Source organism: Bicyclus anynana, chromosome 2 (assembly GCF_947172395.1).
Source record: "Bicyclus anynana chromosome 2, ilBicAnyn1.1, whole genome shotgun sequence".
Classification (NCBI taxonomy): Eukaryota; Metazoa; Arthropoda; class Insecta; order Lepidoptera; family Nymphalidae; genus Bicyclus; species Bicyclus anynana.
The window spans coordinates 16,868,776-16,894,844 of NC_069084.1; the positions used below are offsets into that span (position 1 = coordinate 16,868,776).

The following is a 26,069-nucleotide window of genomic DNA, read 5'->3' on the forward strand; positions in this document are numbered from 1 at the left end:
CATTCAAGAATTTTAAATACCATGGCATGACATAGCCTACTGCAATAATAGCAAAATGTTCAGTTTATGGTTGTTTCTTTGTTGCTATCATAATATTTCGTTATTTTATATCGTAATTTAGTGTGAACATATAGATTTTAAATTTTGAGGCCGTACGATTAATCATTTTTGAACGGAATTTGTTACTAGTGTCAACTGTCAATGTCAAGGCTTTCATCTGTCACTGACGTCGTGACAGGTCAGAGTCCAACTTTTTACAATTAATAATTTTTTAGTTTAGATTTTGTCTCGTTTTAATTAGAGAATATTATTTTAGTGTCGTAATAAATTTAATAATTCATATCAGTGTTCGCCGGTATCACATTGAGAGGAGTCATGGCATCACAAGTCGCGAAATCTTTCATAAAAGCGGCTCGCCCTACTTCCACTGCTAAATTCGGTAATTATCTTCGTTTCATTAGTATATAAAATATCAAATTCCTTTTTATTTTCTGACAACTGCACCTACCTATTTGTAATCTTATTCCAGTTGTAAAATTAAAGATATTCTTACGAGAAGGGTAATAGGATATAGCTATGGTAAGTATAGGATGTAAACTTTGGACTTCGAAAGTTGGCATGGGTGCAATTAATAAATAAAATACATAATATTATTAAATATTTGAACTTTGTACGCTTTTCAATATACTAATATGTTACAAATTCTCTTTATATAAATATTAGAAAATTATCACTTTATAATTGTCATAAAAGTTTTTTGAGATTAAATGTTAAATTATCTTAACATTTTCAAAATTCAAGTAGTTCATGTGAATAAACCATAGTCCCAGTTAATCATGAGTATGACAAAATAGTAGGCCTGTAGAAGTTTGTTGTCTTATTGAAATTGATGAAAGTTTTTAATTGTTTTGATTACACTATAATCTATATTTAAAAATGAAGGTGTATCTTAAAAATAGACAGTAAAAGTTATGATGAATAAAAGAAACAAATGATTTCAAGATTAAAATACTTATAACAAGACCAAAAGCGATTATTTCACTGCGGCTAGTTGCCTCAACTGGGGTCAGAAGGACTGATTCAGTGTTTGTGCCTGGCTGTCCAGAGTGAAAATGCAGCCAGTATTCTTGCCACCAATCCATGTCAGCATGATTTGTATAGTTATTAGGATAAGTTAGCTTATGTTCCTTATTGTATTCTTACTCAAAAAAAAACAAAATAAAATAGAAATAATTACAGAAATAAAGTACCTACTATAAATAGAAACTTTGGACAATATCTACCTAATCAATATTAATCAATGGCATGGCATACAATCATGATGAATGACCATTAGATGTTCTGTAAGTAGAAGCAATGCTTTTTTTTAGCCTTTAGTAGAATCAGTATAAAATACAGTTATTTAAACTGATAGCATTAATAGATAATAGCAAGAATTTTATTACTTATTATATATAGTATTTAAATAGTAGTGCTTATAAATTGCTATATTTCACTTTTATTCATACCACTATCTAAACTAATACTATGTGTAATTTTTATTAATTAAATTGTAATTATTATAGAGAGTTAAAGTTTTTGAGGTAGGGTACATCTCTGGATCTACTGAATCAATTTTTAAAGTTCTTTTACCTATGGAAAGCCAAATCACTTTGAGTGTCACCAGCTATATATATATTTATCCCTATATCACCATGGGAATGGCAAATATGTGGGTAAATCATGAGGCTCCTGCTAGTAATACTTTTAAATATAAGAAAAAATGCTTGTAATTGAAAATAATTTAATTTTACTATGTCCACTAGACTCAGCTCGTCGAGCCCTCAGTGTGGGTGCAGCCTTACACCAAAAGAAAACCCTCAAGGATCGCACGGGCAAGAATGTGGTGCTGGTTGATGGAGTGCGCACGCCCTTCCTGGTATCCTTCACCGACTATGCCAAGATGATGCCTCATGAGCTTGCCAGGCATTCATTACTGTGAGTAAAATATAATGTTGAACATTAGCTGACAGATAGCAATCCTTGTGGTATTTGATATTTCAGGATTTCTCTATATGTTCAACTAGAACATCACAGCATCTTTCTGTGTTTTATTGTGTGTTCTATGGGGACAAACATTCTGAAAGGCCACAGTATAGAAATGAATATATATTATGGCCTAGCAAAAGAGTTAAGGCTACTTTTTATTCCAATATTTCTATAGAGTTGGGATCTTAGCTGGTGAAATCATGGGTAGAACTAGTCTAAAGCAAAAGTCATTATGGAATTTATATCAACAAAAAATAAAGGTATAGCATTAGCTAGCAAACTTACACCTAATAATAATTTTAATTAGAATGAAGGGTTCTTAAGTAACAATGACAATAAATTTTATTAGTAAGCTTAGAACCAACTGTGGTTTGTGTTGCACTATGGTTAGGCTTAATTGAAATGTGTTTTTTGTAGAATAATAAATAAAATAAAATAAATAAACCATTAGATTTAATTAATATCTTAACTTATAATATAAAAAAACAATATAAATTCTAAATAAATGTACCAATGTCTAATGTTTCTTACCTTCATTTGTTTGTTGATAGACATTCCACACACTGAGATTGACTTTACTGTAGCAAATGAACTATGTAACTAAGCTAACTATTGAGTTTGATGTTCCTACAGAAATGGCATCTGCATCAGTGAAACTGCAGAACAAAGCTAGTAAAGGATATATTTGTAAAAGTAATAATGTGAATCTGCAGGGGTCTGCTGCAGAAGACCGGCATCCAGAAGGAGCTGATCGACTACATAGTGTACGGCACAGTCATCCAGGAGGTGAAGACATCCAACATTGGACGCGAGGCGGCGTTGGCGGCTGGCTTCAGCGACAAGACGCCTGCACACACTGTCACCATGGCCTGCATCTCCTCCAACCAGGCCATCACCACCGGTAACTGTGTCTACACTAACATCATCATGAACAACCAATGGATGTTCATTGTTGGACATAGGCTTCTTGTATATACTTCCATACACCACCGTCTCAATGACCAGCAAACAATGGTCAGTGCATCCTGCTTGATGTCATCGGTCCCTCTAGAGGTGTCAACCAACACTTTTCCCAGGGTGGGGTCACCTTTCCAGCACCATGGTGCCCCAACTTCCATTTGCTCTTCAAACTATATGTCATGCCCCTTATACAACTTCGCGACTTGCTGAGCTATTTATGTTCTTCCGCTGATGTCCCCATTTCTGATTCTATCACACATAGAAACTCTAAGCATAGCTTGCTCCATTGTCTGCTGAGTGACTCTGAGCCTTCTTATGAGGCATTTAGCTAGCGACCTAGTCCTCGAACCATAGATTCATCACTGGCAACACATATTGTTTGAAGACTTTCCTCTTCAGGCCATGGGCCTGTAGTAGCATAGGCCGTAACGAGGTACGGGCAGGGGGGGCAGCTGCCCCTCCCTAGATTAGCAGTCGGTCTATGGCTTCATACCAAAAATAAAAAAACGCCCATGCTTCAGGCACTAAACAATTTTGAACGAAAACTGCGATGACGACGGTATTCAATAACGGTATTAACTAGCTGACGCCGCGCGGTTTCACCCGCATGGATCCCGTTCCCGTAGGAATATGAAGATAATATATAGCCTATACCTTTCCTTGATAAATGGGCTATCTAACACTGAAACAATTTTTCAAATCGGACCAGTAGCTCCTGAAATTTGCGCGTTCAATCAAACAAACAAACTCTTCAGCTTTATAATTTTAAGTATAGATACAATAAGTATGCAGACTAACAAACAACGTCTGCTGCAGGCATCGGCATGATAGCGGCGGGCGCGTACGACATCATCGTCGCGGGCGGTGTAGAGTTCATGTCGGACGTGCCCATCCGACACTCGCGCAAGATGCGTGCGCTGCTGCTGCGCCTCAACCGCGCCAAGACGCCCGCCCAGCGTCTCTCGCTGCTGGCCAGCATCCGCCCCGACTACTTCGCGCCCGAGGTACTGCCACCGTCACCGACACACTAGGCTCACTCAGCTGAAATTATTTTCATTTATTATAGACTTACACTGGAGGATAATTTTTAAATCATAGAACTTTTAGCGGACACAGAGGTGATTACAGAAATAAGAAAGCAGAGAATGATGATGAGAATGAGAAATGAATTGAGTGGAGTCACGCACTTGTAAACGACGTGTGTAGGGTTAAATGCGCCTTTGACAGATATCTAACACTCCCCTTATCCACTCAAGTCACTCTTCCCGCCTATCCCAAGTAACCCATAAAGAAATACACAACAAGAGATGTGGACGGCTCGAAAGTCACGAGCACACTGAAGCTGTCCGTACCGCAAGTCGTTGCAACGCGGCGATAACAGAACTATACATAAAACCGAATATTACAGCGATTTGTTCACTAAAAATGGCTATATGCTATAGAAGTAGGTGCGAGAGAATTACCAGCAAAATCAATCTATAAATTCCTTAGAGACCTTGGCCTCGCTAGAACTGCAGCAAGTTCTATATTAGAACGGATATCCAAACCTGCTCTAATAGGATCTTGCCAAATTTAGCTAGCTTGGCAAATAAGGGGACTATTAATCGATTGTCATGGAATTCCTTAACCCTACGCTCATTAATTACAAGTCCATAGCTCTGCTCAGAGTTTTTCTCTCTGCCACGCGATGAAGCTAGCGTACGGTCTATCCACGAAATACTAAGATATTCGTCTCCACATAACACCACTATATTTGATGACGAATCTGGTCAACTGTTCAGCTGCCGGCGGTGGCGGAGTTCTCGTCGGGCGAGACGATGGGGCACAGCGCGGACCGGCTGGCGGCGGCGTTCGGCGCCTCGCGCGCGGAGCAGGACGAGTACGCACTGCGCTCGCACACGCTGGCGCACGAGGCGCAGCAGAAGGGCTACTTCACCGACCTCATACCTGTCAAAGGTGAGTATCCAAAGCTGCTCTATATAATAGGATCTCACCAAATTTGGCTAGGCAGGGAGAACAACACGAGCAGATAACGGGGAGTGTTGATCGATCGTCAAGGAATTCCTTAACCCTACATCCTGTTGTCACAAGTTCAGGACTCTGCTCGGAGTTCTTCTCTCTACTACGCGATGGACCCGGCACCCGCACGGTGAATCCATGGAATGCTAAGATATTCGTCTCTCTCTCACTTCACAACCACTTGGTAGGAAAAGTATCACTACCACTTGGTACTATTTTTTAAAGAAGTTTTAGTGTTCAGTGTTAAACATATGCACACACACACTCTTTATACAGTTTTTTTTTTAATTAAAATTTTCCATAAATTTGTTCAGTGGAGGGCAAGGACGCCCTGGTGGAGAAGGACAACGGCATCCGCGTGTCGGCGCCGGAGCAGCTCGCCAAGCTGCGGCCCGCCTTCGTCAAGCCGCACGGCACCGTCACCGCCGCCAACGCCTCCTTCCTGGTGAGCATCACTCGCAGTCCCCTCGTTGGACTAACGCGCAATAAAACCCATAGGCTGCAATACCTTTATTTTATACAATACCAATTATGTTCGTCTCGAGGCCCGTACTCTTACTCATCTCACTCGGGTGAAGATAACCCTCACAATAATACTGTATAAAGATTTCCTTATGAAAGATTTAAGAGCCTCAATCAATCAAGATCAACAGTGAGAGTGGTCTAACTCATCACGGAGGGTAGATGATTGAATGTTACTTGCAGACCGATGGAGCGTCGGCTTGCCTCGTGATGTCGGAGGCGAAGGCCAAGGAGTTGGGCCTCAAGCCTAAGGCGTACCTGCGCGACTTCACCTACGTGGCTCAGGTAACATCATACACATTATGTGGATATAAAAAATTTCACAAAAATTTGGCAAAGTATTTTATTTATTCTTTATTGCACCAAACAGAATAATAATATACAAGCATAATTACAGAAGAGGAAGCTTATAGTAGAAGTTAGAGTTCAAATGCAGCTTATCGCTAAATCGATCTCTCCTAGACAACCTTTCGTTAGAAAAGTAATATTTAGAAAATAGGCTTTTCCTGGTAAGTTTGTCTCGAATGACTGATCAAAAGACAATGAAAGTTGTATCTTTTGTGTATGGCTCATTTCAATATCTTGCAGGTATCAGTAAATACTATTATTAATGTGTGTCATGTTAGATGTTCTAACTAGCATAGCTGGGCACCGTTAATCAAATAGTTAACTTCGTTAATCGTTAGTCCGCTACAAAAAAGGTTAGCTTCGTTAAACGTTAAAGCGTTACATGTCGGAAGAATTAACGCAAGTTAACGTTAATCGTTAATCCGTTAATATGACTGGTTAATATTGCATTTTTATATCATTGTGTGAGATCCCCATTGGAAAAATAAAGGTGAGCACTGGGGAAAAGTGCCTTAATTTGTTTTTAGTTGATTTTATCTATAATTTTAACATAAATATAGTAATTTGTTGATTTCTTTGAAAAAAAAATCTTTCATAATTTCTTACTTGTCTAAACCTGTTAATCACGTCGCGCGGTAAATAGTAAGCATTGGATTAACGATTAACGGACTTCTGCACATTAACGGAAGTTAACGGGTCCGCTAACATTTTTAAAAGTTAACTTAAATGTTAATCCGTTAATCAAAATGTTAACTTCGTTAATTAACGATTAACGGATTAACGAGATAATGCCCAGCTATGCTAACTAGTTGTTTGCAAAACTAGTTACTATCATCTATCAAGTGCTAAGAATATAGAAGTGTTCGTTCACTGTAAAATTCTGGTTAGAAGGTACCTTTTTCAATTAGTTATAAATCCAGTAGGTCTAAGATAGGTAACACGATACATCACAAATGTCGACCAATAGCAGCGGAATCGAAAATATCGCTCGCCATTTTTCGTTGAGTTGAGTTGAGACCAACTGTCGCTATCGGTCGATATGCGCCTTCCTCCTCCCGAGATGTGTCGTATGTTAGGCCTACATGTCACGCTAAGCACTTTGTTAAAGATATTTCTTCCCGACAGGACCCCGTGGACCAGCTCCTGCTGGGGCCTGCGTACGGCATCCCCAAGATCCTGGACAAAGCAGGCCTCAAGCTCAGCGACATCGACTCCTGGGAGATCCATGAGGCCTTCGCAGTGAGTGTACATTAATATAAGCTTTTGTTATATTTTTTTAATTTATCAAACTAAGAGAGCCCAGTGGATATGACCCCTGCCCCTGATTCCAGAGGGCGCAGGTTTGAATCCGGTCCGGGGCATGCACCTCCAACGTTTCAGTTGTGTGCATTTTAAGAAATTGAATATCACGTGTCTCAAACAGTGGGTGAAAAACATCGTGAGCAAAGTCATACGCTTCATGTCTGTAATATCACACGCAAATACACCTGTTGGACTAGAACTGTAGTGGTGGGTCCCACGGACCTGCACGGGTACCAATACTCACCTTTGTAGTACCGAGCGAAGCACTCTCCTCAAGATGCTTGGGTGTATTTTAGGCAGGTACCTAAGAGCCGTAGGCGCTGAGGCACACGCCGTGATTTTACACGCGTTTAAAGCATAAACATGGGTCCCATGGACCCACGACTACAGTCACCGCCGTCTCCTTTGGAGCCGTTTTGGAAAGTAAAAAAGCGAATTATACTAACATTTTTTTTTACTAAGTATGACCGTTTATTTATATAGTATGATATAATATGTCATCAACAGTGATATTAGAATGCTACTGGGTTTTTGGTTATAGGATTACGATAATGGTTTCTTTCGAGATTCCTGTTTAGCAAAATCTTCTATAAGGTCCTTAGATATCCTTAAAGTCAATTTCTTTAAGGATATTGAAACTGTCAGTCTTTCGGGGCCCCTGAGAATGGGGGCCCTGGGCACGTGCCCCGTGTGCCCTTATGGTGAAGACGGTATTGACTACAGTTAAGGATTAATAAACTTGTACTTGTTGTTCCAGGGTCAGATCTTGGCTAACCTGAAAGCCATGGACTCGGACTGGTTCGGCACCACGTACCTCGGGCGGCAGGGGAAGGTGGGCTCGCCGGACCTGGCCAAGTGGAACAAGTGGGGCGGCTCGTTGTCCATTGGACACCCCTTCGCCGCCACTGGGGTGAGTGACTAAAACTTATCGTACTTATAAGTCTAAAACTTAGCAGCACAAACCATTGACCTCTTATAATAAAAGGACGCACAATCATGTAGAATATTTCACTTAAAAATTTTGCTTTGACAGTTTTAGAATTATTAGTAAAGAAAATTATACCTAAATGCTTTTAAATATAGTCCAATATTCAATAAAATCCCAAATTCAGAGCGAATTCATTGTTTGACTTGAATTTAAGGTTGAATTTGCAAATGCGACTACTTAAATTGAGTGCCAAGAAGTTAGATTTGGCACTCATTGAGTGGAGACGTTTATTGGTCGCTGATTTTGCATCCAGTTTAATAGGAGATCGATGGCACAAACCTAGTTTCACATTTACATGAGGTCATGAGGTACATAGTTGTAATCTCTCCTCTAGGAGAACAAAAACTAGTAGCCTAACCTTGACTAAATTTCAATATAAGAAAAAAAAAATTCAAAGTGTGCACATTCCAAGTTTTTTCTTCGAAATGTATATCAAATATAGTTTTAAATAATGAGGTGGTATATCTACTATTTATGTTATATAAATTAATTACGGGACACATTGTAAACATGTTTAACCTTGTTTCCGTGTGTAGGTCCGCCTGGCGATGCACACGGCCAACCGGCTGGTGCGCGAGGACGGACAGATCGGCGTCATCTCCGCGTGCGCCGCCGGCGGGCAGGGCGTCGCCATGCTGCTCGAGCGACACCCGGAGGCCACCGCCGACTGAACCCGACGCCGACACCCAACACCCAACACCCTCACCCCACCCTACACCCTCAACACTATCACCCTTAAAACAAACAATAGCACGCAAACTTCAACATCAAGTGTAATTCAGTAGGCCTAGCGATCATATCCAGAGAAGAGAAAAATACATATTGTCGACGGAGTTTTCCCATCTCTTTCTCTCCATCCAGTGAAGAGAAAAAGACATTGTCGACCAATAGCGGCGGACTTTTCCCATCTCTTTCTCCCTATCCAGTGAAGAGAAAGACATATTGTCGACCAATGGCGGCGGAGCTTTCCATCTCTTTCCAAAGCAACAAAAGAGTGCTATATAGTCTTTCTGTCATCTTGAGATATTATGTCCTGTATCTTAGGCCTAGCTAACCTTATTAAGTGGTTAGCGTTTTGAAACATGTAATTGTTTAAGAAATCCTATATTCTCTCCAGTGTTAAAAAAATACAATTTGTATTATAGATAACGACAATGTTAAAATTTGTTATTCCTTGCATTAGATATACTAGTTCGTAAGAGAAAGTATGTATTTTTGTAACTTATTATGTACTGTCAATAAAGTTTGTTAACGATTTTATTTTTGATTATTTCAACTACTTCTTGTACTTTATTAATTAAAACAATTGTTATTATCAGCACAGGGTCAGGCCTTCCTCCTTATAATATGAATATAATGAGGGAATATCAAACTTGGACCCACAACACTGCTTCAATGCGGATTGGCGGGCTTAAGACGGGGTGATGTTTCCTATTTTAACAATCGCTATCAGATGTCAATGATTATGACATAAATCAAGGTATGTGTATCAACTTCTCAACTCAGGGCTGCGATTTTTTACTGAATTTGGAAGAAATTTAGTAAAGGTCATTATTTATAAAACCCAACCCGGTTCTCATAATCTGAAGCCAAATAGGCTAACCAAGGACCAATCAACTCAGGCAATATATGAAATAAATTTGTACCCCTTCCAAGTAAACCCTTGGATAACTCCACTCCTCTTAGACTAATTACTTATGGACCTGCTAGACATCACTTTCCTGTCAAAGTATATGACCAACGATCTAATGCGATTATAAAAACTTTCTCTTTAGAAGCGATGTTACATAGTTGCAATCGTGTTCGTCGGTTAAAGAGCTCCGTAAAAATACCTCTTTTAGTATAAGATATATACCCAATCTAAGCTCATTTCCTATTGTTTTCCTCAAAAAATGACAGACAATTTTGTTTGTGAATTTGGGTGCGAGTCCTTAGTCAGTTAGCTCATTATCAGATAAAATCGCTGTCGAGGGTTGTCATTTAATAGAAAAAAGGTTATTAAAATAAATAAAACAAGTGTTACAAGGCAACATTTTATTAAGTCGCCAATACTATCAAGTATTTATATAAACCTAAGGAGCCGGCGCGGACGACACAAATTATGCACAATGTTTATACAAGGCGCGCCGGCCGCCGCGGCACTACAAATTACAATAAAAATACGCGAAGCATCTGTAAAAAGGAGATTATAAACAATAGACCCGACGTCTAAACAAAGCTATGCTTTCCAACATAATAAACCGAGTGTACACAAAATAATTACATACACGTAAATATATAATTTTTTTTTATATACCATCAAAATATGTTAATTCAATCTTAATTATATAAAATGTCATTATATATCTATCATTAATAATAAGTCACAGTGTATCTTGCCAACATGGTTTCCGTAATGTTTCAATTATTATACAATCGCAAAATATTTTATTCTTTTATAAAATACTCTACAATGTATTTGTAACATCTACAACTAACATTAAGCCGAAACACACAGAATGTGTCGCAGGGTGTCACACTGAATGCGATACTGCAGCGACGCTAAACAATATGAAATGAAAAGATAGTGTTTATCTGTATATCACAAATTCATTAGATAGAAAGAAAGAACAATATTCCTGTAGGCCTAACATGCGCTCCTCATATCATATAACAAATCTCGTGATGACCAATCGACCAATAGCGCCAAAATGCAAACATCGCTCTCTCTTTCGCTGCGTTGGGACGAAAGAGAGCGATGTTTCCGGTTCGGCTGCAATTGGTCGATTTGTCTCTCAGACCAATTACCATAGGACATGCTTCGTTACACGTTACCCCCTCGTCAAAAGTATGTGACGTGTGTGTATTACAAAGGATATATTTATTGGTGTTAAATATTTTCAATGTGTGAGTTTACCTCGCCCCCCTCATAAACCGACAGACAATTTTGTTAGTAAATTTAAGTGTGATACAATTCCAACGGTAATTGGTCTGAGATTTGTCTTAACGAGATATGTCGTTAGGCGCATGTAATTCCACTAAATAGAAGGTCGCTACGCTTTAGTATCGCCATCAGTGAGACTCCATTCAAAAGGGACACAATCTGTATATTTTTAAATAAAACATTCTTGGTTCTACACCTGACCCGATTACATTTCTCATCCGAAAACAGATACTAATATATTAAACATGCTCTTTAGTTAACAGTACTAAATTGTGTAAACATTCTATTGGATAATTTAAATTTGATTTTTTTTTCATTTGACAGTAGTTTTTACGAGCTGTGGTAATTGTTAAACATTTATATGAAAACCACAATGACGTCAGTGTATCAAGGCTTCAGTCCGATGACTACTATAGACAAACCACATAGCTCAATCCTCGCTTGCGCAGTACAGGGGTCGGCTAAACTATATTTATAAAAGCGAAAGGACCGCTTATTCGTACAAAGATGAAATTCGGCAGAGATGTAGTTTGTAGTTAGCATACGTCTGCTAGTTCATTAATATCAGACTACATAATAAATGTTCAAAAAATAATAATGAATATAACCATAAAAAATAATTTAATTTTTTTAGACTTTTTACTGAATTTCTGTCTTAAAAATATTGTTTAAAAATGCCACAAACTCCGGCGTTTAGTATGACGTCATCTGTGGGTTTTCTTATTTATGGAGCATACATGCAACTGACGTCACGCGCTATTACATTTTTCAGTTTTATCCAACAGATCAAAAATACGACAATATTCAAGATTTATTTGTACATTTAAAATTTTAAACAAATATTTCTTAATATATACACATTTCATTTGTGATTCCGAAAATGCTAATTTATAAATAATTTTTTTTCTTTACTACTGTCTGATTGCTTGTATAGAGGAGGGTTGCCCCCGCACCTCTCTCCCCCCCCTCTGACGTCATACATACACCCCTGCGCCACGCAGTTAAAGACTTGATTAAGTGGTTCGCATATAATACTTTTCTTTATTTTTAAAACTTGATTAAACATGAATTCACCTATATAATTTTGATATATCTACCCCCAATTCCAAACCAAACTATTTGGAAATACATACATGATTAAAACTCAAAATTATGAAAAATAATGAAGAAAAATAAAAACTTCTAGGCACTGATCACTAGACGTAGGGAATATTTACAACCTTACACGATGTTAACACTAAATTAATTATCATTAAACAGTTCTATAATATTAATAATAGCTATAGTTATATCAAATCGTCATATATGAATCGGATTTAAGGATAAAATATTTCTTTATTCTCTTTCTACTACGCCTTAAGACTATCGAACACCCGCGGGTTTTGCTACTTGTGATTAATCAGCTTCTTGTCAACGAAACGCTCCGCCAACGTTACCAACATTGAAGGACTCTGGCATTTGAAGCCATGAAGAATGATTTTTGAAGCATTTACTGACGTAACGGTTTTTTTTCCGAGCAACTTGGTACAAAGACACAAGGAGAGTATAACACCCCCAGTACATCATTCAAAGTGAATTCAATATGATAGTGCTTACACTATCATATTCTACATACAAACTTCGCTTCGCTTCATACAACGGTACCTCGCCTTAGTACTATCGTCTGGCAAGTTCGTTGATAACACATCCATGATATGCGGGCGACAGGGGGAAAGACTGCGCGGGTGTGACATCGTGCGTGCGGGGAAGTGACGTGCATAAGTCGTGGGATTTTCATTCATCGCTACACGACCCCCGGCCCGCGCGGAACATCGGGAATGTTACAAACGAAGTTGCCAAGCTATATATCCGGCATAAGAAATATATACCCTCATCTGTTATTTACTGGGGATAAGAAATAAGCGATTGAAAATATTCACACGCCCGGTGAATATTGAATGATTATTTTTTTTTTAATAAATAATCTCCTTCCCTCATTGGTTCATCAAAAAATATCATACTAGTTAATAGAATATACCCAAAAGAATTGCAAAAGTAAAGGTTGCCTGCTTCCACACTGCAACTGTGGAGTTGCCAGATAAAAATAGCTAAGTAATTAATTATTTATATACCCTCATCAGTTATTTAATCGTCTAATATATCAAATAAGAGCTTATTATATGCTTAATTTAACTGTATTAGGTTGCCTTTGACCTAGTTCATGGTTTCCTAGATATTGTATGAAAAATGCGTTTGGCCGCAATTTAACTAGGCAACCTATTTGCAATGTGTCACTGTGAACATTATCTATCATTTATTTCATAGCACTAATGAATAACAGATTAGGGCATATATGTCTAATGCCGGACCTTAGACCAAAAGGACTCGAAACGATTCGAGGTTCCAATACAAAGCACGTATCGTATCGTAATTCGTTCGTAACACTCCTGATGGTCCGCGGGGGCCGGGAGGGTGGTAGCCATGACAGATAAGCACATGCACCCCACTTCCAGCCTCTGCCCCGCGCGTACGACTTCACACCCGCGCAGTCCTTCTCTCCCCGTCGCCCGCATACCATATTAGTGTTATCAACGAATTGCCGTGCTATCACTGCATTCGTCGATGCTAATAGTATATATTATAATATAGGCTTCAATCTCACCAAGCTTCCAGTCCGCTCTGAACACGAGGCGTATGACTGACGTGTACTAAATCAATTATCAGTAAGCCTAGCATGCTACCAACGACAACTCGTGAAGACAGAAAAATGTCGACCAATGGCGGCTAAATCGTCCCAGTCCCATCTCTTATCCAACGCAATGAAAGAGATAGCAATATTTTCGGTTTTGAGTGTTATCTATACTTTTATAAATAGGTAAAGTTTGTAGTGACTGCATCTACTGAACAGATTTTCTTAATTCTTTTACTACTAGAAAGCCACGTTATTTGTTAGTGTGATAGGCTACATTTCATCCCCGTATTCTCACGGGAACGGGAACTACGCGGGTCATCATTTGATCATTATCAACCCATATTCGCCTCACTGCTGAGCTCGAGTCTCCTCTCTGAACGAGAGGGGTTAGGCCACCACATTGGCCCAATGCGGTTTGGCAGACTTAACACACGCAGAGAATATGCAGGTTCCCTCATGATGTTTTCCTTCACCGTTTGAGACACGTGATATTTTATTTTTTAAAATGCACACAACTGAAAAGTTGGAGGTGCATGCCCCGGACCGGAATCGAACCCACACCCTCCGGAATCGAAGGCAGAGGTCATATCCACTAAGCTATCATGCCTCTTACTACTGCATCCTACTACTACCTCTTACTAGTACTACACGCTCTTAATACGCGGGTAGTTTGTAATAAAGAAAATTTTTAGATAAGATTATATTATGATGCTTAAACTACTATAAGCATCAGAATACCACTGTCATATTTGGCACAGCCTTGAAAGGTCCAGCTCAGCATGCAATCAAAACATAGTTCACGAGTTAGATCGTTGGTTGCACGTTATGTCTACAGGGACCAGTCCACGTGCGCAGCTCGCCCCGGTGCAACTTCAGAGCGGAGCATTGGTTAGGTGTGCGCGGGGCGGCGGGCGCGGCGGGTGCGCTGCTACTGGAAGTCCGCGAGCGACTGGCGCCACGTGGCGTGGAAGGGGATGCGCAGCAGTCTCAGCTTGGTGTTGGGCAGCTGCGCCGCCAGCAGACGCTGGAGCGTCGGTATCGGCAGGATCTCCACCTGCAACAATAATGGGGATGATGACAAGGTTTGAAAATATTAATTTTCATGATAAAAGAAAACCAAAAATAAAATCGGTGTCTTTATCACTCACAACTAAGGCTACGCGCAAACTGGGTATCCCTAACTTGCATACAATAAGTGTGAGTAAAATGTATGGTACTACTGAATTTTTTTTTTATTTAGTCTCTCATTATTCCTGCAATCTGTCGTGAGACATTCAGCGGGATTTTACGTATTTGAATTAAGGCGTGTTTGGTGCGAAATTCAGTGATTTGCCCAAATATAATAATGTGGTGTCTATTTCATGACATTTTGTGGTGCTCGGTCTCTAGAGCCTTTTGAAAGTTGTGCCAGGTTTCTTCATCATTAGGTTCCTTGCAAGTTGATTTGGATGTTTAGTTTTAGTTAACGATGCAGGCGATCATTTTTGATGTACCAAGGAGCATTGATAATCATGCGCAGCAATTTTGACTGGAACCGTTAGCGGAACCACCGTGAGCTGTGCCATCTGGGTGCATTGTATGGTATAACTTGTAGTTCGGGATTTTAAAGTAGCTCTTGTGTGAAGTGGGTTTCCGATACTACGCCATTTGTTTCTAAAAATAGTTTGTGTGAAGTGGGTTTCCGATACTACGCCATTTGTTTCTAAAAATAGTTTAACTTCTAAAGAGTGGTGTGACAGCCCATTTGGGTTACATAAAACTATTTTGAGCTGCTCGAATTTTGACACATGACTGTTATTAAATTTTTAGTAAGTAGTTTAATAACTACTGAATATGAAATAAATAAATAAAGAATACCTGCGGCGGGCCGGCGACGGTGCGGTGGTCGACGGGCGGCTTGCAGCCGGGCACGGGTTTAAGCACGGGGATGCACTCGCCCACGTCGCGCCGCTTGTCGAGCGCGGCGGGCGCGGTGGGCGCGGCGGGCGCGTCGCGGCGCTTGGCGTCGCCGTCGCCCGCCTCGCACTGGTCGATGAACAGCTCGGTGACGCGCAGCAGCTCGATGGTCACGCCCCACACCAGGTGCGTCAGCGACTCGTTCAGCCGCAGCACGCCGCTCAGCACCTGCGGCACGGAGCAAGTTCTTGTTGAGCCTCCAATACACTACTCGCCAAGTTGATCGAAGTTAATCAAATTCAATAGTAGTGTAACCTCGACTCGCTCAAATGTTGATCGAAGTTAATCAAATCACTTCGTGTAACCTCGACTCGCTCAAATTCCGATTTTTGTCGATTTTACAATTGAGGCAAAGGAAAGGACCTGAAGCGATCGGAGGTTCAAACACCTAACAACTAAGTCACTGCAGGAATTCGTCTAAGCGTCGTCTTTTTATAGTGTATTTGAGGCTTAAGAGTTTTAATAAACACTGTAATTACTGTAGTCACTGTGAACACTTTACTACAGGTTCGTACCATCACTTTAGCCACTTGATATGATTTAGATGATCACTTTAGCCACCAAACAAGCACTGCGGACGCGTGGGTTTTTTTTTTTATCATTCAGGAGGGGAAATCCTCATGGACACCTTATAGGGTAGTGCCGGACTCTTACCGACTAAAACATCTCCTGCAGACGCGTTGGTTTGGCATCAGCCTTTTCAGCCTTAACTATACTCCTCGCTTCTACGAAGCTCTCCAGGAAGTTAGCCGAAGTCATGCAGGTCATGTCGTTTGTCCTCGATGAACTCAGGAACTACTAAACCGATTTTAATTATTCCCTATTCATGTCAGTGAATTAATGAATAATGCCCATCTCCTCATACTTCTTCGCACCCCTCTGGGGTGGGTGGGGATTCAATTATATATTATAGTTTGGAAGTACAATAATGAACACTGACCTGGTTATTGGTGGTGGCTGACTGCGACACGTACGTGGGTATGATGAGCAGTCTCTGGATGTTCTTGCACTCTGCTAACGCATCGTCGAAGCCAACCTGCAGCATCAATTAATATTTTAATAAATTTAATCGAAGTTCATTAATATTTTTAATGTCATTTCGAGAATCTTCCTTTGTTTTGTCGCCAGTATAAACAGGCGGGTTATGAAACGGCGTAATGTCAAGTAACACCAAGCAAAACTAGTGAACAAGTGGGAACAGCTTCGGCTATCATTTTGGACCAAGTGTGTATCAGGAATTCGGATTAAGGAGTGGATTAAAGTCGCATAAGTTATCAGTAATGCTACCATACGACTAACGAGATAATCTCATGGAAATAAAATTCAACCAATGGTGATGCAACCGGAAATATCGCTATCTCTTTCATTGCGTTAGTACGAAAGACATGGACTGAGACAACTCTTGACACCATTGGGCGAAATTTTGTCAATATTTCTCACTTTCACTGGTCGCATGTTAGCACCTCAGCATCTGTAGCCATGTGGCACGTCGAATCTCTTTCTGCGATCGTAAACGCTTCGAAAATTAAATAATGTATGGGAATGACAGATCCAATCAATAACTTGATCACGTGACCTGCAGGCTAATTCATTAACTCTGACGTATGCTGCTTGACATATACGAAATTGAGATTCTATGTAACTTCTTCTTTCGAAGAATTCACACGGCTAAAGGCCCTGATATCTCACTCCAAATCCTCGAACCGTAGCACGTAACAATATTAGCATTTTTGAATGCCCCTGTAATATGCCGTCAGAATAGGCTGCTGTCAGTAGTGCTGACCTTGACGTCAAAGTTGATCAGCTCGAGGCGCGTGAGCTTGGGCAGCGCGGACAGCGCGCGCAGCAGCGCCGGCGCCGCGCAGTGCGCCACGCCGCGCTCCAGCCGCAGCCGACGCAGCTTCACCAGCTGCATATAAACATAACTACATCGCAACATGTCTTTTAAGTGTACAAATATAAAATCTTTTTAACAAAAAACTATATCCGACTTCAAAAATTCTAAACAGTGGAAAATAGCATCGTACCTATGTCCTTTCTATTGATCGGTTTGAAGGCGGTGGTATGCCACAGTACACAGTTGACTTATAAAGTTCATTTTGATTTTTGGCACCGCCAAACAAAAGTTTATCTTTCAAACAAAAAATAATTTTCAAAATTGGTTAATAAACGACGAAGTTATGAGGCAACGAACATAAAAAAACATACGCGTCGAATTACATGAAAATATACCTCCTTTTTTTAAGGCGGTTAAAAAGGGATTGTTTCAAAGTTCTCTAACACCGCCATCTACTGGTAGTTTTAAATAACAGACACTGCTTGGGTATGCCTGTAGATGGCAGCACGCATCTTAAAAGTAACTCATCACAAAATATCGAAAAAATTCGCATGGAGGTAAATAGCATAAATATAGTAACCGATATGTTATTGAAAGCAAAAAAGATCATTACAAAGACATTTTACTTATTAGAATACTTATGACACAAAACGTGCGTACCTTCCCGAGCGCGGCGGCGAAGGAGCCGCCGAAGGAGCACTCGCCGAGCTCCAGCGACTCGAGCTGGTCGAGCTGCCCCACCACCTCGCAGGCGCACCAGCCCAGCTCCTTGATGGACGTGAGCGACAGGTGCTGCAGCCGCGACAGCGCCGCCAGCGGCCGCAGGTCCCGCGTCAGCGACAGCCCCGCCATACTCTGTCACACACGGCACACCTTATACAAATGTATAATACAAAAACCCAACTCGACGTGAAAATCAACCTATAAATAAAACCCAATTTATCAAAAATCATATACATATTGTGTTTATATAAAATGTTATTATGTATATGTATGTAATTGTTCTAAACTTATCAATCAAATTTATTGTCATTAATTTAGGAACAAGTTAAAATTATAGTTAAGTGTGAAATTAACAAATACAAACAAATTATACCGTAATTTTTAATTTGTTTCTTGATAACCATCGATCATTTCACATCGAGAAAAAAATAAAGAAAAAGAACAAGAAAGAGGGTAGATCGATTCTGCCCCTAACAGCTGATTTCACTTCGTATCTTGCAACTTCAGTCCCGTCGTGACCACGATCCATGCAACTGGGTCGAAATATCGACATTAAAAATCTTGTCTTTTATCGTGGTATGTACCCGTTTAAATAATATTCATGATGAACAATCACGAAATAAGTTTAAAATCAAATGATTTATGTTCAAAAAATGTGAATGGTACAGAGCGGTGCATTTAGGCAGCCTGGGCACGGCTGGAGTACTGACCTTGAGTCGCAGCAGCTCCAGGCGCGGCAGGCCGGCGAGCGGCGAAGGGTCGAGGCGCGCGTCGCGGATGGCGGGCGCCGCTAGCGCGCGCAAACCGGGCAGCCGCTCGCACGCTGCCTGCACCGCTCGCGCTGGGCAGCGGCACAGCTCTAACCTAGATAAGTATTACATGTAACCATCGACCTCTGACATCGTCTGCGTCACCTAAAGGCCTTTAAATATATTCCAATATTCAATAAAATCCCAAATTCAGAGCAAATTCAACTTTAAGGATTGAGTTTAAGATAGAATTTGCAAATGAGACTACTTGATTTAAGTGCAAGAAGTTGTGTTTGGCACTCATTGACGCCAACGCTGATTGTGCATCCACTTTTTAACAGAAGATCGATGACTATACCCAGCCATATTTCCCATTTTTACGGTAGACTGTACCAGGGAGTACAATCCGGTCAAAAATCATGACGTCTCGGTTTGCTGCGGTGTCTGTTATCTACACTATAATCAAGACGCGTGAAACTGTGAGATGCGTGCGCGGGGTGCGTCGTTACGTATAACTGATACCTAAAATTTTGCGCAGCTTAACACACGATGTTCTAAAACGTCATAATGTTTCTATCAGACTGTCATTTAGTTGGCAATCAAAAAGTACCATTCCGAGATTACCTTTCGAGCGTGTCAACGGAGCCGATGTGCTGCGCGAAGTGGTCCCAGAACAGCGCGTCGTTTTGCGGCAGCAGCATCTTGCGCAGGTCCAGCCACCGCGTGCCGTGTCGCTTGAGCGCCGAGCACAGGCCGGCCCAGTCGCTCACCTGCAACACATTGGTGTGTAATGTGACAGCTGCTGCCACCTCAGACCAATTATTGTATAAGACCTGCCTCGCTAGACGTTACTTTTCTGTCAAAGTATATGATCAACGATCTAATGCGATTATAAAAACTGTCTCTATAGAATCGATGTTAAATAGTTGTAATCGTGTTCGTCGGTTAAAGAGCTCCGTAAAAATACCTTTTTGTGTAATTGAATTGTGTAAAAAACGGGCAAAACCTTCTAATTTAGTATAAGATATATACCAAATTTAAGCTCATTTTCCTCAGAAAATGACAGACAATTTTGTTGGTGACTATGAGTGCGATACAGGTCCTTCTATAATTGGTCTGAGGCTGCCACAGCTTGCACACGCGCCCAGATATTTGTGTACAAACAACAAGGGCAGTACTCACGTGCGAGTTCTTCATCCGCACGTGCCTCCACAGCGCGGGCGTGGCGGCCAGCTGCTGCCACAGCTTGCACACGCGCGCACTCCGCGCCAGCTCGCGCATGCGCAGGTATTGGTACTTGTGTACAAACAACAAGGGCAGTACTCACGTGCGAGTTCTTCATCCGCACGTGCCTCCACAGCGCGGGCGTGGCGGCCAGCTGCTGCCACAGCTTGCACACGCGCGCACTCCGCGCCAGCCCGCGCATGCGCAGGTATTGGTACTTGTGTACAAACAACAAGGGCAGTACTCACGTGCGAGTTCTTCATCCGCACGTGCCTCCACAGCGCGGGCGTGGCGGCCAGCTGCTGCCACAGCTTGCACACGCGCGCACTCCGCGCCAGCTCGCGCATGCCCAGGTATTGGAATATCTGCCACATTCAACTTAATTGTATATATTAGTTAACTGTAAAAGGGCCCTTTAACCCTGCCACTGGCGGTTACCAGCCCGTAATTTCACTCGTGACAACCTTACTGCCATCCGCTAGTTAATCCTGGTTTACATCTGATAGTATCAGCGCTATACTTGATCAATTGAAGTTAGAGGGTGGAACTGTATTAGTAAGTTAAGCGGTCATTCCGCTAACAATTGATAGTGTTACTTTGAGTATCTGCCATCCTTGACACGTAAAGCTTAGAACCTGCCCTGAGGCTACGGCTTCTCCGTTATCAGAAGTTGGTAAACAGTACACATCGACTATGGGTTTATAGCTTGACAAATTTGTCCGTAACACTCCCGATGGTCCGCGGGAAAATTAAAAACTTGTGACAAATATTGTACTTATTCGAATAAGGCTCAATATCATGTCCATAAAAAGACCTCCGTGAGAAAAGTAGAAGTAGAAGTCTTCTTTCGAAGAAAAGTAAGCTAAACAGAGAACAGAACCTTAAAAAATAGACTTATTCTGCCACGAACTTTTTTTAGAAATTTTAAAGGTCACCAACAAAAGAAATAAACAGATAACTAAATAAATATTCACGGACAATACACACATCAATATCTAGCCCTATAAGCAATATAATATAATATATAGCAATATAAGCGTAGCCTGTGTTATGGTTACTAAGGTACATATATTACATAAGACAGTATAAATCACCCATGCTAATCAACACAAATGGAATCTAACCCCCGGCCATGAATACACTATCCACTGCGCCACGTGGCCAGAAATATAAAATAAAAAAAAGGAATAGCTACCTGTACAGCAATGTTGTAGTTGTTCTCCTGCGCCTTGCTGTGGAAGGCAGTGAAGTGGTCGGTGTCGTCCACCTTGGGCCGGCCGCGGCGGCGCGGCGACGGCGGCGTCACGGGCGGCGACGCGGCGCCGTTCGCGATGCGGCTCCGCAGCGACTTCACACCTTCGCTGCACACGTTATGTTCAGTTAAACTTTACATTATTAACACAATCCTGGAATTTTTCAGATCAAAAATACAAGATTTTCAAATATTTGTATACGGATTCAGAAGTGGGATACACTTTTCTTCTACCCGTGAAGTTACCCGTTAGAAATGGCGGTTTACTTATCGCTCGTTAGTAGGCGTTAACTTGATGAACCGCCATTTTTATTCGCACGGTTAGTACACAATTAACATTTGTATACGGTATTCAGAAGTGGGATACGCTTTAATTATGTACATATAAAGAATGGGGTTGGAAATGGCAGTGCATCTATTTACTTGTCGCGTCTATTTACACAGAGTGCCAAAATGACTTATGTAACTGGATGAACCGCCATTCTTATTCGCACGGATAGTACATAATTAAACTATACCCCACTTCTGAAGTCTCCGTATACAAATATTTGATAAAATTGTATTCTTGATTAGAAATTTTTAGAAGTGATATATAAAACCTGCATTTGCATAAAATTACGAACAATATAACTACCGGACATTTTACTATTAGAACACTATAAATGACCCGAATTATAACATCGCTATATACTCCTATAAATTGAGTGGTACACGGCATCTTGTGTATTACACACAGACAAATCGACTTACAATAGAAATACAATAGACTTGAATTGTTGTACAATTAGTATAATAATAGAAAAAAAAACAAAGAAAATTAAAATCTTACCTCAGTTCCTTCTAGAATGATTTCAAAAGAAAATAATTAAAAAAAAAAAAATAACCACAAAAGAAAACATTTTATTTTGCATACGTAACATGGCTGCCCTCAATACACACGAGGGACATATAAATAAGAAAGTAACATAAGCATTTAAGTCTTACACTCATAATACATTTATGATTTATACATTTTCTATGTAAAATAAACAAACACAGTATTTATAGGCAAACCGCGTAACCGAGACCTCATCTGCGAGATATACAGAGAAGACGTTAGAGCAAAGCGAGAAGTGAGAAGAAGCTAGAAGAGAAGGCAGCAAAATTTGCGATTGTTAATGAGAGAAGAATGCGTCCACTGTCCACTTCTCTTGCACTTCTCTGACATCTCTAGCCATCTATCTATAGCCTTCACTACTACAGGCCCTGTAGCTAAGTGACACGTCGATTCTCTTTCTAAAATCGCAAACGCTTCGAATACTAGATTGCACGGACGAGGACTGAGTTATACAGTATGCTTATATCACAGAACTTCTGTAATACAATGTGATGGTGGCATTAAGGATTCACTCACTATATTATTATTTTAAATACACTTAGTTTTAAATTAACAAGAATTGACTAAATATAAGTGACAAAATTAAATATATTTTTTTAGAAAGTACTTCATTTCTTATTTATATACATACATTACCTTTAATATACTATAGCTTGGCCAGTTCGTTGATGACACTCCCATGATATGCGGGCGACGGGGAGGAAGGATGGGGAAGAAGGAGGTGCGCGAGTGAAGTCGTGCGCGCGGACCATCGGGAGTGTTACGAACGAACTTGTCAAGCTATAATATAACATATGCTGGGATAAACTTATCAAACCCCAGTCCAGGTAATGGAATTAAATAAAAATTATCACCAGTCCAGGTAATGGAACTATATAAAAATTATCACCAGTCCAGGTAATGGAACTATATAAAAATTATCATGCACATACCAAATAATACATAATTTTGTATGTATATGTGGTTTTATGATTTTTTTTACAATCCTATAACTTTGTTATGCGTTAGCCAGCTAACTTAAGCTTTGATAATAAAAAACTGAATTGCAAAAGCACGAGTCAGACCAGTTTGGGAATTTCATATAGTGCATATATATTGTTTGTACGTCGATTAATTTACAATGACATTGTGTATTATTACAATAGGGTAATTAACTCATCAAAATAAATATAAATAGTATTAATGTCATATAGTACTTGGAATGGGGGTCCGAAATATACCTAATTCAATAAAATAAAATGAAAAATATTGTAACTAATCAATGTTGTTCAAGATTGTAACTAATTTTTTTACTTAGATTTGTAACTAAAGGTAAGTAAAAAATTGCGTGTCTATTTTTCCAGACGCCAAAAACAGTGTCGGCTATATTTCAATATATATTCTGTGACGTCATTGTCACGAAATATACACGTGGAACTAGAGGATTTTTGTTTTTAACAAAAACTAAAGGCCAAAAACTAGTGAACAAAACTTTCTTGACGTTATAGCACAGATAACCTATGGACCATCATGGCGGACAGCGTATTCGGACGTTTAAATTAAAAGTTCAATTTAAAATTTGGGAGGGGTTCAAGTCTCAAAAATACGATATATTTTTACGATATAATAGAACAATAATTAACAATCAAGACCTCATACATATTGAAATTTATAAGAGATTTTAAAAAGGCTTTATACATAATTCATTGCTTCTAAAAAATATTTTCTGTGTTGTTTCTTGAAATTTCTTAGATAAGGTGTGCGAGGTGAGTTCTCATCTGATTGGTTCATCATGATCATATCAGCCGATGGACGTCCACTGCAGGATATAGGCCTTTAGTAAGGACTACCAAACATCACGATACTGAGCCACCTGCATCCAGCGAATCCCTGCGACTCGCTTGATGTCGTCAGTCCACCTGTTGGGGGGTCTATTAACACTGCGCTTTCTAGTGCGGAGTCGCCATTCCAACCCCTTGGGACCACAACCTCCATCGGCTCTTTCGAACTATGTGCCCCGCACATTTAATAACATACATTAAAGAATAACACCTAATGTTATTCTATAATAATAAAATATATTTATGAACTCTAATAATGGTTTTTTTCTTCGAATTCATCACACGCTACAGTTTTCAAAACAGTTATTTTTTTATATTTTCAATTGTTCCTCTCCTACTCTACTCCTACAAAATCACCTTATTTTAAATAACATTTCAACACACCAGTGGTCCTATATTGATGAAATATCCTATATTTAACATAACTAACATAATATTTCATTAGCGCTCTTATTTACATTAAACTAATCTACTTTACTTTATCACACGTGTTATAAAAGGAATCTTCGAATTTGTATGTAGTACAACAGACTATATTACTCACACTAAGTTCTCTTCCTTGCGTTCATAGACAACACACAAACACAATGTATATAGTGCCACAAATTTTTCTGACCCGGCGACCAAAACTGGAACTAATGTCACGGCGGTTGCCATTTTGCTAAACAAAATACTTAAAGCTCAGACCAATTATATAAGGAACTGAACTGATTTATCCCTTTATCAAAGATCAAGAATCAACGATCTTCGCTTTTATAAAAACTGTTCATATAGAATCGATATTTCATTGTTATAATCGTTTTCGTCGCGCTTCCTGAAAATGCCGGTTTGTGTAGTAGCGTAAAAAACGGTTTACCTAAAGATTACATTTGATTTGTAAGCATTTTTAACTTATTTATATCAAATTTGTAATGAAAACAATATCTAAAAAGAATTGATTCTTAAGCCGGAACAGCAAAACATCGATATAGTCATTAAATATTCTGTGTAACGTGTTTAAGCAATGCGATTTGATAATCTATGTAAAAATTACATGTGTGTGTCCTGCCAATCAAATTTATAGTAATTTGCAGTGTACAAAATATATTTATTGGTGATAACTATTTTCGATGTATATAACCACGTCCCCCTCAACATAAAACGACAGTAAATTTGTGACACTAGTCCTTATGTAATTAGTCTAGGACTAAAAGCGTGGCACTCAGGCCAGATAATTTAGTGGCACTATATGTGTTGATGTGCTAGTTAAGAGTGGTTTTAGAATATCATTTTTTACTTATTTTATCGTAAGAATATTTACCTTACATCTTACAAAGATTTTCTTCATGTTTATTTGTTTTTATCGATTCGCAGTTGCTACAGATTAAACTACGAACATAACCAACATGCATAATCTACTGAACAACTAATAAAAGTATAAATAATTGTGATATATACTGGAATTTGTGTCTTACAATGCCGCACTCGTGTCTTCTCTTATAATCCGGCGTCATCTGTAAAAAAAATTTGCAATTCTGTAGTTTCATTTAATTTTTGTGACATTTAAGACAAGCTAACGAATTTATATTTACATTCGCTACATCAAAATGAAGTAAGTTTTGAGCATAGCAGCAGCATACTAAACGTAACTCTACAAAGTTTTTGACTGCAAAGCCTACCTATAGGTCAGGTGAATGCGTTACGAAAATTGTAAACGGGCGTTGAGTATTACCATCTACAAGCATAGTGAAACAGTGTTTGTTATTCTAAAGTACCAGTAGATGTCGTTCTCAGAGAACTTTGAAACAATCCCTTTTAGTTCAAGAACCTGTTGTGATGCAGTTATGAATGAGGCTCATAGATGGCGCGATTATTTTTAAAGAAGTTTAAC

The 26,069-nt window shown here is 39.6% G+C and overlaps 3 protein-coding genes across 7 annotated transcripts in view; 2 read left to right on the forward strand and 1 right to left on the reverse strand.

Annotated features, from left to right (window-relative positions):
• The window catches only part of LOC112050248 (phosphatidylinositol-3-phosphatase SAC1), a 260,117-nt gene that overhangs the window by 187,005 nt on the left and 47,043 nt on the right, over positions 1 to 26,069 (forward strand). The gene's annotated exons all lie outside the window — the stretch shown is intronic.
• LOC112050260 (trifunctional enzyme subunit beta, mitochondrial) lies at positions 209 to 9,423 on the forward strand. Its single transcript, XM_024088487.2, has 10 exons — positions 209 to 439; positions 1,806 to 1,977; positions 2,742 to 2,929; positions 3,805 to 3,992; positions 4,770 to 4,944; positions 5,322 to 5,452; positions 5,713 to 5,814; positions 7,003 to 7,116; positions 7,937 to 8,089; positions 8,704 to 9,423. Exons 1-10 carry the CDS (start codon positions 376 to 378, stop codon positions 8,836 to 8,838), a joined length of 1,422 nt encoding a protein of 473 aa, XP_023944255.1. The 5' UTR covers positions 209 to 375; the 3' UTR covers positions 8,839 to 9,423.
• LOC112050249 (histone-lysine N-methyltransferase SETD1B) overlaps positions 10,187 to 26,069 on the reverse strand; it is a 31,988-nt gene continuing 16,105 nt past the window's right edge. For 4 of the 5 annotated variants that reach the window (XM_052888204.1, XM_052888203.1, XM_052888195.1 and 1 more), the window contains one exon: positions 22,383 to 25,692. In XM_052888204.1, the coding sequence (XP_052744164.1) occupies positions 25,689 to 25,692 (4 nt within the window). In that variant the 3' untranslated portion in view covers positions 22,383 to 25,688. Of the gene's footprint in view, positions 14,816 to 15,618; positions 15,886 to 16,657; positions 16,754 to 17,500; positions 17,627 to 18,214; positions 18,410 to 18,987; positions 19,142 to 19,650; positions 19,797 to 20,498; positions 20,616 to 21,445; positions 21,612 to 22,382; positions 25,693 to 26,069 lie in introns of those variants that run through there. The other variant, XM_052888205.1, reaches the window with a different exon arrangement.